Source organism: Hippocampus bargibanti, linkage group LG01 (genome assembly GCF_051943395.1).
Source record: "Hippocampus bargibanti isolate YZ-2025 linkage group LG01, ASM5194339v1, whole genome shotgun sequence".
Lineage (NCBI taxonomy): Eukaryota > Metazoa > Chordata > Actinopteri > Syngnathiformes > Syngnathidae > Hippocampus > Hippocampus bargibanti.
In genome coordinates, this window is record NC_142734.1 from 13,587,067 (window position 1) to 13,604,411 (window position 17,345).

At 40.5% G+C, this 17,345-nt stretch overlaps 2 protein-coding genes across 4 annotated transcripts; one reads left to right on the forward strand and one right to left on the reverse strand.

Annotated features, from left to right (window-relative positions):
* On the reverse strand, positions 1 to 9,740 carry LOC148903197 (PDZ domain-containing protein 4-like). Of its 3 annotated transcripts, none has more exons than XR_016114733.1 (7): positions 9,719 to 9,740; positions 3,264 to 3,359; positions 3,126 to 3,188; positions 2,868 to 2,933; positions 2,223 to 2,528; positions 624 to 1,606; positions 1 to 549 (listed from the first exon to the last, which is right to left on the reverse strand). XR_016114733.1 is itself a non-coding variant. In XM_088994617.1 (5 exons), the coding sequence occupies exons 1-5, from the start codon at positions 4,236 to 4,238 to the stop codon at positions 2,328 to 2,330; spliced, it is 582 nt and encodes a 193-aa protein (XP_088850743.1). In that variant the 3' UTR covers positions 1,623 to 2,327. The 3 variants fall into 3 exon arrangements, 1 of the variants encoding a protein (XP_088850743.1); XR_016114721.1 differs by lacking the exon at positions 9,719 to 9,740 and adding an exon at positions 4,083 to 4,238; XM_088994617.1 differs by lacking the exons at positions 1 to 549; positions 624 to 1,606; positions 9,719 to 9,740 and adding an exon at positions 4,083 to 4,238 and having other exon boundaries at positions 1,623 to 2,528.
* Positions 9,741 to 15,557: 5,817 nt separating this feature from the next.
* Positions 15,558 to 17,018, forward strand: LOC148903198 (galactose-specific lectin nattectin-like). The gene is made up of 7 exons (XM_088997755.1): positions 15,558 to 15,629; positions 15,761 to 15,823; positions 15,940 to 15,967; positions 16,081 to 16,166; positions 16,344 to 16,475; positions 16,590 to 16,698; positions 16,770 to 17,018. Exons 1-7 carry the CDS (start codon positions 15,573 to 15,575, stop codon positions 16,841 to 16,843), a joined length of 549 nt encoding a protein of 182 aa, XP_088853881.1. The 5' UTR covers positions 15,558 to 15,572; the 3' UTR covers positions 16,844 to 17,018.
* Positions 17,019 to 17,345: the final 327 nt, after the last annotated feature.

The following is a 17,345-nucleotide window of genomic DNA, read 5'->3' on the forward strand; positions in this document are numbered from 1 at the left end:
AAAAACAATGACGATACCGATCATCATGACTTGTCTGCCATCAACGAGCTTCCAGTGTGTTCCACTGATGGCAAAGACTGCACCAGTGCTTACGGCAGCTGTGAGAGTTGCCACGGCATGCCTATAGTCAGCACCATCAAAATCTCACCTCTCAGGGATGACCAGGCACCCACCGTTCCACCTTTCCACTGAGAGAAACACCACTGCAAGCTTGGATGCAGTGGCTGCGATGGCGATGAGGTCAACAAGTCGCCCTCCAAGTTCAGCTCCAAAGATTAGTCACTGTAAAATCTGGATGGATGGATGGATGGATGGATGGATGGATGGATGGATGGATGGATGGATGGATGGATGGATGGATGGATGGATGGATGGATGGATGGATGGATGGATGGATGGATGGATGGATGGATGGATGGATGGATGGAATGACGGACGGATGGATGGACGGGCGGGCGGGTTTGGCGGCTGGGCTTGGATGGGCGGGTGGACGAGCTGATAGATGGATGGATAGATGCGAGGACACAGGTCACCACTCTGGAGTGAGACCTGCGGGCGGACAAAGCCCTTAATTTTCACTTTTAGCATTACAAACTGAATGATTTTAAGGTGTCAAAAATTACACTTTGTTTTCACTTCTGTAGCTGTAGAACTGTGTCCAGAGAATTGGGATCACCCTCTCGACGAGGCATGGCTCAAGGCGGACATGTTTCCAGAACAAGCAATGTGTCAAACACATGTTGATTCTTCAAATGTGAGCTAACTTCAAACAATGAAAAAGATGTACTGTCTATGTTAAGTCTCAAAGTCAGCTCAAAACTTGGTGGTGATGTGAATCTGAAAGTGGGTATAGGACATGATGAATGAACATTGGATGCAGGAATCACCCTCACTCGGCCCCCTGGAGGAAGCGCAGAGTCCAGCCCCTTCTTAGCCCAACGGCGCCAAAGCCGAGGCAACGCATTGGAGCGCTACCACAGTTGCATGGTGCTGCCCTCCGATGACCTTAAAAGCCTTGCTTCCCAATCTAGCCGTGATCAGCCACACCTGTGGCTGATCTTGTGTCATGACTTGACAGCTAGGCGAGGTGAAGGGTTATAATTATCAAGTGATTATGCAGAAGCAGTTGTGAGACAAAAGCTACAGTGTTAACACAGAGAATCATTAGCTGTAATTAGCCGCACTTATTAAAAAATATGAAATTCATCTTGGCCTGAGAGATCGCCGTTCCCACCAAACTGGTTTACTTCAAGCAAGTTTGAGATTAAGTGTGCTGGAATTCATTCTCGTTCAAGGATTTTGACCAAAGGATGACATAGAGCCTTTATAAGAAATGTGGCAAATCTTTTAAACTGTGTAGGCAAAAAGTGTAATACCCCTTTTACAGGAATCAATCTTGATCCCTGATTGATTCAACTTAATGGAATTTACCTTATGGTGTAGCTGTTTTTGCGTGGTACCTCCTTGAGTTATATCCAGGGCAGCGTGAGTGTCAGAAATATGCTGGAGGTGAGAAAACAGAGGTGAGGATTCTCCTCGGACATGCCCAGGGCTTGGGGTCATCTTGGGACTTGGTCCTGCTCCAGGACTGGGTCGTGAACTGAGCCTGTACCATGTGAAGGAGTCAAATGAAAGGTTAATCAACTCCCAAATGTACTTCTTTGAACTTCTCAGCACTTTTTCCACACTACATAACCAGCCTGACTGTCTTGTTCTTTCGCCAGCCCGGACAATCTATGCAGCTCCTTCTTTTTCCATTGTGTTTAACATCTTCCACACTATCTGCTCGGCTTTTGTCAATTTCCTCTTTACTTCCTCTTTAATTCCTAAAATGATCCTGATCATTTCTGGAAGTAAAGAATAATTTCAGTCTTTTACAGTGCTTGCTGATGAGCCGTTTATATGAAACTGGTGTGTTGGAAGAGGGGAACTTCGAAACAAGTAGGACTGAGGCTCTTTAGAACCATAATTGCCTACCTTGGCTTCAGTCCAATGGAACAAGTGCCAAACAGATTCTTAACCAGAGGGATTTTCTTCGCATCTTCAAAGCATACTTTTTTTTATAATTGTTTTGATCCTTCTCTGTACCTTCACTCTTTCTTTTCTCACCTCCAAAGGCATTGTCAATTGTGCTACTCCAACTACTACTACCCTAGACAACCACCAAACGTGAGGAATCAAGTAAAACAAGATTTTGCTTTGCAGTCTTTGGCAGTCCTGACCTCGGACTGAGACTCAAACAGAACTTGCGGCTGCTTCCGGGCGTGTTGGAGGTGTCTGTGTTGCAGGCAGTGCTCAGACCCCCGAGCAGGTTATGCTCCGAGGACTCATCGGTGTGCCCCAGTCCGCTGTCCAGATCCTGGCTGTTGTTGGAGAAGAGGGGGAAGCGGGACAGAGGGTTCCGCTGCGTTTTCTTGCTCCTCGTCATCTTTCTCAGCATCATATGATTCACCTTTGTCTCTTCTATCGTGGTGGTGGTGCAAGAAAGACTTTTGTCTGGTAGTGATACCATCACCAAGCTGCACTTCCTGAGAGAAAATGTACTTAATCATTTTAATGCAAAAGGGATTAATCAAAGTGAATATAGACATTGTCTATTTGCAAAAAAAGATTAACTAATTTCCATTGACTGTTCAGGAAAAGGAACAACAACAGCAGACAAGGACAACATTAGATCTTAATGTAGGCATAGCAGTTACTGTACAAATGTCAAGGAATCTATCTCTGGACAGGTAAGCTCAGGAGATGATTAAAACGGTGATTTGCTTGTGTTGAACAAGGACAAGACATGCATATGGAAAGAGCCTTTATCTGTGTTGTCTCTTCTGTGCAGTGTGGGATTAGGTTATTCTGAGGTTGCAAATCACCTCCATGTTGGGCCGGGCCAGGAATAAGGAGAATTTGCCGCAATCTTCTCTGCCCAACAGCGACAGCTGCACGCGAGGCATCAAAAGCGTATCATTGAAATTTGTCAAAAAACAATCATTGTTTAAAATCAAATTTTCTGAACACTATATGCAAGACTTTGTTTTCTTCTTACAACTGCATGTGGTGGATATCATACCAGGTGGAGAGTGCAAGTGAAGTGGAGACAAAATAAGAGCCAAGCAAAAGATGTGATATACCTGAATTATTCGGTCCCCTTCCCTGATGCATCCGTTCTTTGCAGCGATGCTGTTTGGATTCACCTTGGTCATGTGACAGAAGGAAGTCAACAACCACACTCGGGCATTCCCAGTTAAAAATTGTTTTTACATGTTTACCTCTCCGACATAAATGCCAATTTTATCCTCGTCATCTGTCCTGTAGCAGACCGTCAAGCCCAGCTTCTCCTGCTGACTGTTCTTAAGTGCGATCTCCTAATAATAATAATAAGAAGAAGAACAACAACAAGAATAATGACGCTGTTACTCGTATTGCTTCTGCCATGACTACTAATGTTTATTTAAATGTGCCTTCCAAGAAACACATGGGCACTCTACAACCAGGTTCAAAAGAAAGTTCAATGTGTATATCAAAAGGATGAAGACAAAAAAATAAATGGACATGTTTGAAGTTGCATGCAGAACGTGTCATGCCTTGGATGAGCTCCACACATATGGTCATTTTCAGGAAGACTGAGAAAAATGTGTCGCCACCCTTAACAAAACAGATTATAATTTAGTGACACAATGTGAAGTCAGATCTTGAGAAGGATTTGGATTTGCTGGCGAGATGGTCTCAATGAGCTATGAGATGAAGAGCAGGGGCACACCTTTGTTGACTGGTTTTGGCTGAGAAGTGAATTATTTTAATTGAGTGAGAATGTGTGTGAAATGTCAAAGAAGATGAGCCAATTGAGGATGGTATGGACCAGTGTTGCCCAAATCCAGTACTCAAGATTCCCGATCCAGCCTGTTTCAGATGTCTGCCACTTTGAATATGCCTGATTCAAAAGATCAAGGTCATTATCAGGCTTCTCTGAGCCTGATAACAACCCTGAGAATGAAATAGGGGCTCTTGAGGATGAGACTTGGGCACCTCTTGACTGAGAACTATTGTGTGAGTGTAGTCAACAAAAGAAACTTGGTAGGTGCCTTTACCTCATATTCCAGCTCATCTGGTCGGTTCACTTTGTGATGTGACACTTCCAAATAGTCGTCACCATCATCGAACACGCATTTGCTAGGGAAGGTGTTTAACAAATTGCAGTGCCTCTGTTTGTTCTCACTATGCTCATCATCAAAGATGTAAAACATACAATTCGTTAGCCAAAGATTGTCCCATCAGGCAAGGGAGTACGGGAGTGGTTGCTGGCCACCGGAACCTAACGTCAATCTGCGTGGCGTTGTCCTTTTGTTCAGGAGGAAGAGCAACTAAGGTGAAGGAGGAGACAGAAGTGCCACTGCTCTGATTTCTGGTATTCACTATTGCACCTGAAGGAAAGAGGTGGAGTCGTGTATTGTGATTAGCAGAGTTGGGAATAAGTCGTATTGCGTGCATGCTAAAAGTAATTCTGGGCGTGTTGGTGGCGTCTGTGTTGCAGGTGAAGTTTCAAGTACTGTAAATCCCCTATGTTCAGTCTCTACTAGATTTCAAGCAAGTCGTCAGACAAATCATACACATTTGTGCCCTCGGTACTCATTTTAGGCACTTTGCGGGAAGGATCTCTACTTGTGTATTATGAATTATGCTCATACTCTTTACTAAAAAAAAGTTTACTAAAAATATTATACTCCGATGTACAGTCACAGTCTGTGAGTTCTACATCAGTTGTTAAAATGTACAATTAGACCTTGTCATGACAACATTGAAGAGGGCTCTAAAATTTAATTGGTAAACATGTTACCTTTTCTTCTATGACTTTTGTGGTTGGGCACAGGTTGGGAATTAGATGGTCTGACCAGCGGGAGGTGAAAACGCCAGCTTCCTTTCATCTGACAGTGTGACAGATTGTACAAGATAAAGCGAGCATGGATCTGTCATGATTTTACTTTGTATTTCACATGACAGTGGAGCCTCTTTGCTTTTTCTTTGACCAAAGAATTAAGAAGGAGGTAAGAAATACAGATGATGAGATTCACAAAAAAAAAGACCTTGCTTAGTCGTGATGCAACAGAATACATCGTGAAAGGTAACAAAGCGCTGCACAAAACAGTCCAATAAAGGACCTGAGACTTTCAACCTCAAAGTAACTGGGCTGTACAACGATCAGAAGCATAAGTCTCTCATTGCTTGTGCTTCAGATTTCTTATAAATCTGGAAAATGGGACAGATTGCGTTATATCAATATCCAACACATTCCCTATTTGTGATCCTCTGTCAAATATACAGACAGTACATTTTTACATTTAATTTCCTAGGTTTCCTCTATATATGCAACCTACTGTACATACTGTATTTCGTGTTTGTTTTAATCGATAGGATGGAGGCTCAAAACAATTTCAAGAAAATTGGACGGCAGAGAATGTGAAATGGGATCGGTCATGTTTGCATGAAACACTTCAGTGAATTGAGAACAGCAAGACCAGAGACCATCCACCCATGTTGATCTTGAAGTCGATGAAACGTTCAAAGAAGTACAGATGACGGCTGAAGAAACCTTTTCATAGATGGACCACTCCTATACGACTGAGAGGTTACACAGACATATTAATTTTGAAGTGTTTCCATGATGACCTGGTTCGGAAGTAAAGTAGGACAAAGATGGTGGAATTCCTTCTTCCAACCCTTCCCCCATTTGTGATTATTGTGTCTGCACGCGGCATGCTGCCAATGACAAATTGCCCCGTCAACACCAGTGTGTGTGTGTATGTGTTTAAATGATGTCTATGATCGTATGTGTGTTTGTCACAATGTAAATTCACTATGCAAATGTATGGAGCAAAGTATGCGCTGTCTTGTCTGTAGGGAATTAATTGCCCCTACCCCAAATGGCTTCCAAGGTGTTAAGCTTTTTTTTCTAGATTGAGATGAGGGAGGTTGCTGGGATTGGAATAGAAGTGCTTTAAAAGGACGGGGATGGATGGGGGACAAGGATGATTCTCATATGAATAAGGATGGAGGGAGCACGATGGAAGTGCACATATAGGACAAATTGACAACATCATATCTGCACCTTTCCTTGAGCTTGGTTGGATGACATCATCAGGTTAAGAAAAACGAATATGTGCTTCCTTTCCAAAGTAGGAAAAGACAGCACTGCTTCAAAGACATTCTACAATGCTTTTTCAAACTGCTCTCATCGTGCAACAGTAAATATTGCTGGCCAAAAGGACACACAAAAGACTGTCTTGTAAAATTTCAAATGTTAGTGAAATAATTTACTGAAAAAGACAGATGTTCTTGTGAAAAAGACCAAATGTTCTTGTGAAATTATTTTTGCTAATATTTATCATTTATTTTGGACTTGCCCATGTTCCAATAAAGTTTAAGTGTGTTTATAATTTAATTTCTGTTTGTGTGGGTTCACATTTTTCCTTTAGTCATGACCTCAGTTACCGTTCACCTGTGAGAAAAGTATAACATTTGTCATCATTACTCTCATGTATTTGTTACACATTACCCCCAACACAGCAATGACTTTCGCCAAGTATAAATGCATATTTATTTATTTTTACTTGTTGATCCACACTGATTCTGGACATTTTTGTAGTCTCCTCATTGTTAGCCTTATTATATTATAAAAGAATACATGAAAAATAGCAACAAAAAATACATTCCATGCTTAGCTGACTCCCAAGCGAGACAGCATCACTATGGCTTCTTTAAAGAAGTCCAAGATGGCGCCCGAGTAGGCAGCCTCAGCAAGTGCTCTCATGAGCCTTGCTTTTTTTGGTTGTTTTTGTCTTGTCTTGTGTTTTCTTTTGTCACTTTGTGTTGTTGTACATCGTGTGGAACGGATACAGATTGTTTTTCAGCATTTTTGACCACGACATTCATCAAGGAGGAGACTGTGCTGAGCGGTTGCGCCGTTTCGGCAGCATGAATATGCCAGTACTGTTTTTGAATGGGAGGAATGTCGGAGCCATTCGACTGCCATCGCTGGACACCAAAGGGGCCATTGTGCTTTTTTTGCGCCCGTAATGGGCAGCATCTTCACAGCCCCGCTTTGTTTAGCGGAAAGGTCAGTGCCGTTGGACGGTCTGCGGCTGGATGGATGCATGGCTGGAGGAACCCGCAATAAGAAGAAAGGAGCGTCAGCGCAGAGCGCCGATGCGTATGTGGAACTGTTGCGGATTGGAATTGAAGCAGATTTATGTGGAACAGGAGATGTGAGACAATCTCTTTTCGTCAATGGATGCTACAGCTGCGTGTTTGCTTTCAACATTTAGCTTGTAGTCGACGTGCACATTCCACCATGATGTCCCTGATCCACTGGTGGAAAGACGCTTTGATCCTCTCCTCTTTCATCTAGAACTGTTTCATGTCATCACAAAGAGGGTACAGCAAGTCCTGAAGAATGAATGTCTCTCTGTGTCTTTGTTTTGTCATATTGTCTCTATGCTGTCATATTATTTGTTATTTAGTTTTTTTTTTTTTTTGTTCTTTTGACTTCAAGACGGCGCCGCGAGAGTGGCTGCCTTTCCAGCAGCTCATGTATTTCGTTTTTCTACTTTCATTCCTTTCATCACTTTGCTGCTGTGATATGTAAATTTCTCCACTGTGAGACTAATAAAGGCATATCCAATCCAATCCAATGGCAGCGGTTACCACGACGACATCTCACTGAGACACACTTAATAGCAGAGTGAAGATGACATGCTGCTGGTGGTGAAGGGAATTAGGGGGGTTGTCAGAGAAGCGGGTAGTGATTCATGCGCAATGTGGCATCATGTTCATGGTGTTGACACTGAAAAATTGAAAATCTTTCATCAGTATCCAGAAGCTTTGAGAAAATGACTAATATTCCCTTTCACACAAGTTTCGTCGATGATATGATTTGACCTACTGAAAGAAAAACAAACTTTCTTGGATAATTTTGGTTTGTATTTGGGAAAAAAATTGCTGCAAGTTACATCCCCAAAAAAAAAAGAAATCATGACTTGGTTGCATGAAATATTTTTATTAAATTAAAATACAATTAAATATTCATTTTCAAATTGTGTTTTTGGTTATATTGACCTATTTCACTCATTTCTTGTTCAACTTTCTCTTCCTCCCTTATAAAAGTGTTATATTATGAAAATAACTGAAGACACGTTTTCCAATTAGCTCTTTTGTTGTGTTCTGTGTCAAATCAACCTGCTCTATAAGTGTGAATATCCATTTTTTAAATGTCAAAAATGCCTTCTTTTTCATTTATTTATTTAAACAAATATGCAAATTTAAACAAATGCAAGGAAGAAATAGTCACTTTTCCACTGAAAAATAAACATAATTTTTGGTGACTTGTTTCAGTGATAGGAAATTCATGTTATTAATTTAATCATGAGATGTTTTTTTCTTTTCATGCCATGGGTCAGATTGACCCCGAAACATGTATGCATAACAAGGTTAAAAATATTCATACCACGTGAAGTCAGGTTTGATTTCCGGTTCCTCATGCACTTGATTCAAAATGTCATAATTGTTTTGACATTAGGACGGCATTTTGTGTTTTTCAAATTGTCCACAAGTACGCATACCTGGTACATGACCTTGTAGTGCTCCTCAGGACGTCTGACCACACACATGTTGCAGCCCATGATGCCCGATTTCAGCAGCTCATCGGCCCTTCCTCACCCGCACCTCGTCTGTTGCTTTATATGAAGTCTTTTGGCAAGGTTGGTCAAAATCGTGTCCCTCCGACATGAGCGTGTGATTGGAAGGGTTGTTCAAAATTGGTGTGAAAAGTCGCTTGACAATTGTAACGTTGAAGAAAAAAATGTTTCTCATTAATTAATGAATCCACATTGTGCATCATTTTGTGCTGCTTGCTTGTGTTACATTTAAATGTGAATGATGCAACCGGCAAATTTCTGCAGTGCTAACCAGACTTTGCCGAATCAGGAAGTTGAATTTGAGATTATTTCCTGACGTGGATGGAATGTCAACAAGAAGGTATTGCCGTCAATTTCCTTTTATATTCCGAATGCTGAAAAAAAGGCAAGTAATCATCCGTCCGATCGGTCGGTCCAGTGATCCAAAGGAGATCAGAAACTCACTCCAGTGAGGTTGACGGCATTGCTGAGCTTCACAGGTCAGGTTTTTGTAGTGGATAATGTGAAGAATGGGAAATTGTTCCTGGAGAGATGCTGGTCTAATTCCTGGTTGGACCGTCAATGTGCCATTGAGCCAGTCCTTTCATGCTCATGTGTGTGTGTGTGTGTGTGTGTGTGTGTGTGTGTGTGTGTGTGTGTGTGTGTGTGTGTGTGTGTGTGTGTGTGTGTGTGTGTGTGTGTGTGTGTGTGTGTGTGTGTGAGATTTGGTTATCTATGTGTGCTGTGCAATATAATTGTATTTGTAAAATTGAAGGGATTACTGTGAATATGAGCAATTCAATTCAGGGACTAATATAAATCTCGCCACCTATAAATATAAATATAAATATAAATATACCCATGATTTTATCAGTTGTGTTAAATGATCTAAAGCAAGTGATTTAATTCTAGTTGCAGACCGCCATTGATTCCTGCCACTCTGATTCAAGAGGTGGATTTAAATTCAGTGATGATACCATCAATCATTTGCAATCAAGCAAAAATTTTCACATCTCGCGCCAGTGTGTTAATTCAATGAACATTGGAAATCAACTCACCATCATTCGTTCTTCCTCTGGACAGTCATATCTTCCAAAATCAACTTGAATTTCTTCCCTCGTAAGTCAGCACGCTGATGGGACCATACACACAAACAATAATTTTAAATAATACTGCAACATCTCAAAAAACCCAAAAGAATATTTGAATGAATATTGAATGAATATTTTAATGTCATTAACTGTCTAAGTTGACTGGAATAGCCTCCACCACGCCCGCAACCCTTGTTTGGATGACACGCCTGAGATAATGATGATGGGATTCCAATTTATTTCTACTAATGACATCCGACCTATTGTCTCACTTTTTTACCAACAGAGTTCATAATTCACTGACTAATTTAATAGCCAAGAACATGTCAAACCAATGAACATGCAATGATTTATATATATTTTTTGTTTGTTTAAGAAACTGGAAACATGAGGACCAGAACAATCAATTCAAATATAATATTTGTTTAAATTGTTTTTTTTTTTTAGTTCAATTTTGTCAAAGAAGCCAATTGATAGAAAGCTTTAATACTTTGGTTCAGGCAATAAAAATGTTTAATACACTGTATTCAAAAACTTAAACAGGGGAGCCATCAGATGTTCCCACAATAGCAATTATATTAAGGTGATTTAGTTTCACCTGAACAATCCATACATTATCTGTACATACATAATCCATGAATTTTCTGTGTAGCTCTATTTCTTGTTTCTATTTGTAATTGTATTTTATTTATTGTATTCTAGTATTTGTAATTGTTCTATTCTATTCTATTTATTATAGTATCTACGCTTGTCTGTGACTGTAAAGTGTCCCTGGGAGCTTTGAAAGGTGCTTAAAATAAAATGTATTATTATTATTGTTATTATTATTATTATTATTATTATTATTATTATTATTATTGTCTCCATTCAGATGAAACTCAACGGCTTACAGAGCAGAGCACCTTTCCAGATGTTTCTGAGTCTCCTCCAGATGTTCAGTGGCAGGCGCCTCCGGTGGCTCCTACGCACGGTGATCCATCCCAGGGCAGCGCTTCCATGGTGAAATCCTGGTCTTTGTCACTCTCTCCAGAAATAAATGTGCAGTTAGCTGTGCTTGCGGCGCAGGCGGGCATGTGTCAGTCGTGATTTTGAGGTCTCCAATCAAGATGCTTCCGTTGCCAACAGTAATGAAGAAGAGGAGTGCATCTCCGATTCACGCTGCTCTCTCTTCTTCTGCAGCATCGGCAGCCAATCACGCACTGGAGACAATTTTCGCCATCGCTGGACCCACTCTTCCCTCGTCTTCCTCATCCCACCTGCTTCGAATTGCTGTTGCTTTGTCTCTAACATTTGTTGATCCAGGACCAGGACTTCTCTGAGGCGCCTAAAAAACAGATTTAAGTCCTTGGGGAGTTGGATCTGGACTTTATCAAGACATGACCACCTTCTCCAGATCCTGTCATGATCAAGAACTGGATTGCTCCAAGATCCAGGACTCCTCTAAGACTAATCCTTTACACCACATCCAGAGATACACCTTGAGCTGGACTCAATCAGAACCCATAACCTAACTTTTCCTGTGCAGGATTGTTGACTGATTCAAGACCAACAACACCATTAAGAATTGTCAGAACCTGATACTGAATTTACAGTATATAGATACCTACAAAATCACAGTACATGGCCCCAGTGAGATTGACAATATATTGAGTGAAAGTGGACCAGACCTTACACGAGCTGGAAGCAGGTCTAAATTGTGGTTCAGGTGGTGTAATGGAATGTTGGTGAAACTAGATTATAATAATAACAATACATTTTCTTTCTAAGAGCCTTTCAAAACTCTCATGGACACTTTACAATCACGGGCTGAGATTGTGTGCGTGTGCGTGTGCGTGTGCGCGCGCGTGTGTGTGTGTGTGTGTGTGTGTGTGTGTGTGTGTGTGTGTGTGTGTGTGTGTGTGTGTGTGTGTGTGTGTGTGTGTGTGTGTGTGTGTGTGTGTGTGTGTGGTTGAGCAGTGGCAGCCAATCACGCCAGCGTTCACTCTACCCGGAAGTAACACAGCAACAAACTTATGAAAGGAAGAGGAAAGGAAAGTAAGAAGTAGAAAAACAAAATACAAAACACATGAGCTGCTGGAAATGCAGCCACTCCATCTTGAAGTAAAAAAAAAAACAAAAAAACACTAAATAACAAATAATGTGACAACACATAGAGACATTCATTCATTATGAGCAAAGGGAACAAAAAGAAAAAGAAAACAAACAGCCAAAGGTTTTGACACACCTGTCATCAAGATGGCACTGGAAGTGGAGCAGAAAATGAGGCCTTGGTAAGTGGAGTGAAAAAGAAACTTGGGGGAGGGAAAATGGTCGATTGTTGCAACCAGTGCACAATGTTTAGTTTTTGTCACATTTGGAGACGGAATCCAAAAAGCAGGAGCCAGGAGCGGTCGGGTGGACTGAGCAAAATGTATTGACAACAATCACTTGGAGGGTACGCTGGAGAAAGTAACTGAAATACTCAAAGTCCTGAAAATTACAAGGAACCAAAGTAACAAACACTAATGACAAAAAAAAAAAAAAAACAAATACAACAAGGACGCACAAAGTGATTCAACAAAGATCAACAGAACCCAGGAAACTACATACAAGCAAAGTGACGAATCAACAAGAAACACCTGGATGAAAGAAAAAGGGTGGAGGGAGCTAATTGGTTCAGGATTAGGGACACGGATAATGACAACAAGGGAACAGGTACAGTCAAAAAGGGCAAAAAAATCAATTGCAATCTCAACAAAAGCATAAGAGTCTTGTGATTCGACTTATTTAGACATCAGTGTAATTCATGTACTGTAAGAACCACAGCAATTTTATTTAAAGGACAACCGACGTCTCTGGACAAGTTGTGTCCATAATTTGTAAAATGGCTTCAAATGACTTCTACTGAGCGTATTTTAATAAGATTCCACCGCATATAGCAATATTTTACGTTTTAAAACTCGCTCTGAATATTCAGGAAGTCTAATTTTTGAGTTGGTGACGAGTCCGTACGTGACGTCACTAAAGCAACGCCCCTAACCGGAAAAAAAGACGCATTGGAGCAGTCCATCACTTCAATGTATTTTGCTGTACATGTTTGGTCTGAAAACCGTGTTGCACCCAAAAGCCACCAGAAGAGGGCGTCCAAGCTCCATATAATTAATTTATCAGCCTGTGGAAACTGAGGTGGCCACAGGAGTTTGCCATTTTTGTGCCTCTTTTCTGGTGATCGATTTCCCCATCGATGTTGCCTCAAAATGGCATGGAATAAATTCTTTAATCGATTGCAAACATGTATGCTTTTCTCTTCAGAACTATTTTAATCATATTCATAACTGGAGGTGTAACAAGAAAGCATATTCTCCCAATCTGAAGCCATTGTTTGGATTCTCCAGCAATGCAAGACGTCTTGGCGGGACTTTCTGAAAATGCCCAATTCGCAGCTCAATTTTTTGCAGATTTTGGACACTTTAAGTCATCTTTATTGGTGTTTTGCATTTGAATAAAAATATCATACTGTGTGTTTTGGATATTTTAGATGCTATAAAACGTTTTTCTGATGTCAGTTAAGAAACAAAAAAGTGACGTCGGTTGTCCTTTAAATGTTTTTTTTGGGGGGAAACACAGGCTACAGAATACTACTTTAAAATTCAATGTTATTTGAGTTCATTTCAGTCCTTGTAAGTACTCTTTTCAATCGTGCATATTAACAAAACAAAATGTCAGCATTGTGTATGAAAGCATTTCATGCAGCATGCGTGAGAGGTAATTCTGAATCATGTGGGCAGAACTAGTTGCTGAAAACTGGTAGAACCTAGCACATTGTGACAGCTCAGTCAGTTTTGGTGCTTGGTTTGAGCCGGCCATAAAAATGTTTTTGAAATGTCTGTGATTTTTCTTGTATTTTTCCGGAGGAGAATAACAAGAACAATTATTCTGCACACCCAGAGTCCATGCCTTTCCTCATGTTACCAAATCCATATTACTTATGATTTATATTAAATAACCACACATTTTTACTCAGTTTCCAGTTGGGACATACTCTGTACGTTACAATATATCAAATGAAGGACAATCAAAATTGTAACTCATAACATGTGTATATAAAAAGCCACAAAATAAGAAGAATAGACTGCTTGGCAGAAATGAAAAAAATCATGACAACAAATAGTAGAATAGAGTTGTGTATGGATATCAATCAGTATTATAGAGGATGTTTAGGCCAACAGACCCTTTTTTGAGAGCTAGTGTTCAAACCAATGGCCTACTTTAATGGTCATTCTAAACGTGAAGCTGTTTTTTTTTCAAGTGCACATTTATTTGCTGTATCTTGAGCCTCTTGGTCGAGCAATCCGTTTCCTATCCATACTCCCCAGCCCCGTCCCCCCCAGAGCGCAGTGGAATTATATTTTTCATTTAACTCATTCACTGCTATTCCCGAATTTATTCAGGAATTGAAAAGCCTGACGGGGAGCGCCATTCCCTAATTTATTCGGGTTCTGGTTTTTCTTGCGGGGGGTGCCGATAAAGCGCTGGTTAGACCTCTGGCAATGATTTTTTTTCCCTTCCATGAGGGGGCATAATTTGCCTTTTGTCCATGTCAGCTGTTGTTAAAGCGCTATATAAATTAATATGTATTTATTGTAGTGTATTTAGTCAGATGTCTCCATTTCAATATCAGATAATTCCAGACCCATATAACTTAGGAATTAACTTCTTTTTGGGGGGATAAAAGAAGAGAGTCTAAGGTTTCTTACGCTGCATTGAATATTTATGTCGTCCTACAACTCAATATTCTGTGGGTCCTGGAATTTGAGTGAAAATGACAAAAACCCTGGCACTGGATTGGACACATTTTTGCACATCGTATGGCAGTGAATGAGTTAATATTCGTATAGGAACAAAACAAAGGACACATCGAAAGGTTGCAAATTCACAAATCACACAAGAATACCAGAATCAAACACAGATGCAGCAAAGTGGTTTGAATAATAAGGTAGAAAGAATAATGCTGATCAACATCAGCATCATTGTAAATTTCTCCACTGTGAGACTAATAAAGGCATATCCAATCCAATCCAACAAACAGATTGTGTTGGAAACAATGATCTTTAATTGACATGGAATGCAATTCATTGCTACAATGACATGTGAACACGGCAATCTCGTTGTTGTGGTTTCTGCCACAGAAGCCCACAATTAACTTGGAGTGCGTCATTGGCACACCCAACATCAGTCATCTGTAGGACCAAAATATTTCCTGCTCAAGTAATGACAAGGATCATTGTTTGGTCGCTATGCAATTAACGTTCCTCCTTCTGAAACCTTGATGTTGTTCATATTGGCAGAGAGATGGAGGCTATCCCGGCCGATTTCCAACCCATTGCGGACGATAACCTGGTCTTATCATCATTCAACGGTCGCACACGCATAGATAACCATTCACACTCTAATCACCCATCACTGGGTGGTTATTCACCCCCTCTGCGCATATGTCAAGCAAGTGAGCAATTAAGCTGTCAGGGACTGGTATGCAAAAGTTCCATGTTAATTCCCCGTTGCTTGTCCGTTTCACTCCTCCTTGTAAGACCTGCTACTTTTTAATTGTCTCGTGTTATTCAACTGCATGTGTTATTCATCTGAGCGGAATGCTACGTACTGTACTTTTCATATTTTTATGGCCGTCCTCGTGGAACCACTCAAATTGGATGCGCTGTAATGGTGACAGCCTAAGTACACCTGCTGAGTTGCTTCTCAAGAATGAGGAACTAATTAAAAAACTTGATTATACATTTCATGTCATAACTAACCAGGCTGTTCGACATTCCAAAACTGACACCCGATGTATATAAGGATCGCTTGTCGTAGTCAGCATCAAGCGTCACACACTGCGACAAAGGTAACGATGCAGTCTAACTCTATTTCAGGGGACTTTTACAAGATTTCACCCCATCTGCTTCACCACTTTGCAACGTAATGCTGCAATTTTATTGATAAAAATTTGACATGTTTTTTTGTGTCGTTGCACAGATGGAATTTGGTTTTCGCTCGTTGTTCCTCCTTTGCGGGATCGCTGGACTGTTGACTGGAGTCGTAAGTCAAAATCTCACCAACTGACCCTTAGTAAACACAAACGCATGGGTTATTATTGTCTTTATTCGTTTGCCTGTTGTGGAGTCTGTTTGTAAATATCTTTTTCTTCTTGGCAGCTGTCCAAACCTACTATTATTAAAAAAGGTCAGTAGCCAAGGCAAGAACACTCTTTAAAATACCGGTTATAAATATCGCTTATCGAAAGTGGAGTTTGTCTTTCGAAAAAAAAAAATAAATCAATACAAATTGTTTTGCAGGCAATAGCTGTCCTATTGGCTGGACTCAGTTGGACTGCTACTGTTACATCTATGAAGTTGAGGCCAGAACCTTTGCAGATGCTGAGGTAAGGAAGACTTTAGCACGCACACTGGATTTTTCTGTAAACCAATTGGCTGCCTTCCATGCAGTGAGCCATCACCCATTTTCTCTCGATTGCACCCTTTGTACCACATTTCTAATATTTTTTCTGATGGATCAAAAGAGTGAAATGACCCTTTTCCTTTTCCTTGCCTCCAATCAGAGCGTCTGCAACATTATTGGTGGCAATCTGGTCTCCATTCACAGCGCCCTGGAAAATGCTTTCGTTCTTGAACTGATCCGAGCGGGCGATAATGACGACCAAGCCTGGATTGGTTTCCATGATGCAATTCTGGTGAAGGATTCATAATTCAGCTTGAGTCATTTCAGTCGAACAATTTTTTTGTGAGCCCCCCAATCAAATTCTTATCACCAAAGATGCTCATTCAAATTTGATTTTGCCTCACAGGAAGGTGACTTTGTATGGACTGATGGCTCAGATTCTGATTTCACCAACTTTGATGTTAGTGGAGGACAGCCTGCTGACACTGGTGACTGCGTGCACATGGATGAAAGCAGTAGGTCAACTCATTGGTCAAAATTGGCTTTGACTATATTGTTGTGATAGGTAAATCAGAATTTCTTTCAGATGGACTATGGGAGGATGCGGCCTGCACAGATGAGAGCGCATACGTTTGCATCCGAGATATTCTCCATTTCTAAAACAGGATTTGTATACAGTAATCCATGATGCATGAGAATCTATGTAACTTTAGTGGTGCCTTTGTACTTGTGGGTTTTATTATCAAGTCTTCGTTTCATCTTCCTTCATGCTCTTTTTTACTGTGCAAACAAATGTGTGTCTTTTTTCTGAATGAAGAACTTATCAGCATCAAAATGCGTGTTTGTACATTATTTTTCTAACTTCTGATGCAATCACCAATCAGATCAGTTGATGTGATTGAAAAATAACCTCATTGCTCTCAACCTGAGCCCGCCACCTAAAAAAAAAAAAAAACATTGTGCGCCATATTTTACCATTCACTTTTCCAATAAAACAGATAACATGTACGTATGCATTAAAATGCATTCACCTTTCTCTCACTTGATGTTTTTTAAATAATATGCAATCGCAGATGAATCTACATGCATGTTTTGGTTATTAGAAAAAAAAACGTGCCCCTCGAAATTGCATATAAAATTGATTGATTTGAAAAAGCGCAAA

Coding starts and splice junctions, on each gene's coding strand:
- LOC148903197 (XM_088994617.1), bottom strand. CDS start 4,238: ATGTTTTACATCTTTGATGATGAGCATAGTGAGAACAAACAGAGGCAC. Junction 3,360..4,082: donor CAGATGAGCTGGAATATGAG/GTAAAGGCACCT, acceptor TATTATTATTAG/GAGATCGCACTTAAGAACAG. Junction 2,529..2,867: donor TGGCCCGGCCCAACATGGAG/GTGATTTGCAAC, acceptor ATTTTCTCTCAG/GAAGTGCAGCTTGGTGATGG.
- LOC148903198 (XM_088997755.1), top strand. CDS start 15,573: ATGTATATAAGGATCGCTTGTCGTAGTCAGCATCAAGCGTCACACACT. Junction 15,824..15,939: donor CTGGACTGTTGACTGGAGTC/GTAAGTCAAAAT, acceptor TCTTCTTGGCAG/CTGTCCAAACCTACTATTAT. Junction 16,167..16,343: donor GAACCTTTGCAGATGCTGAG/GTAAGGAAGACT, acceptor GCCTCCAATCAG/AGCGTCTGCAACATTATTGG.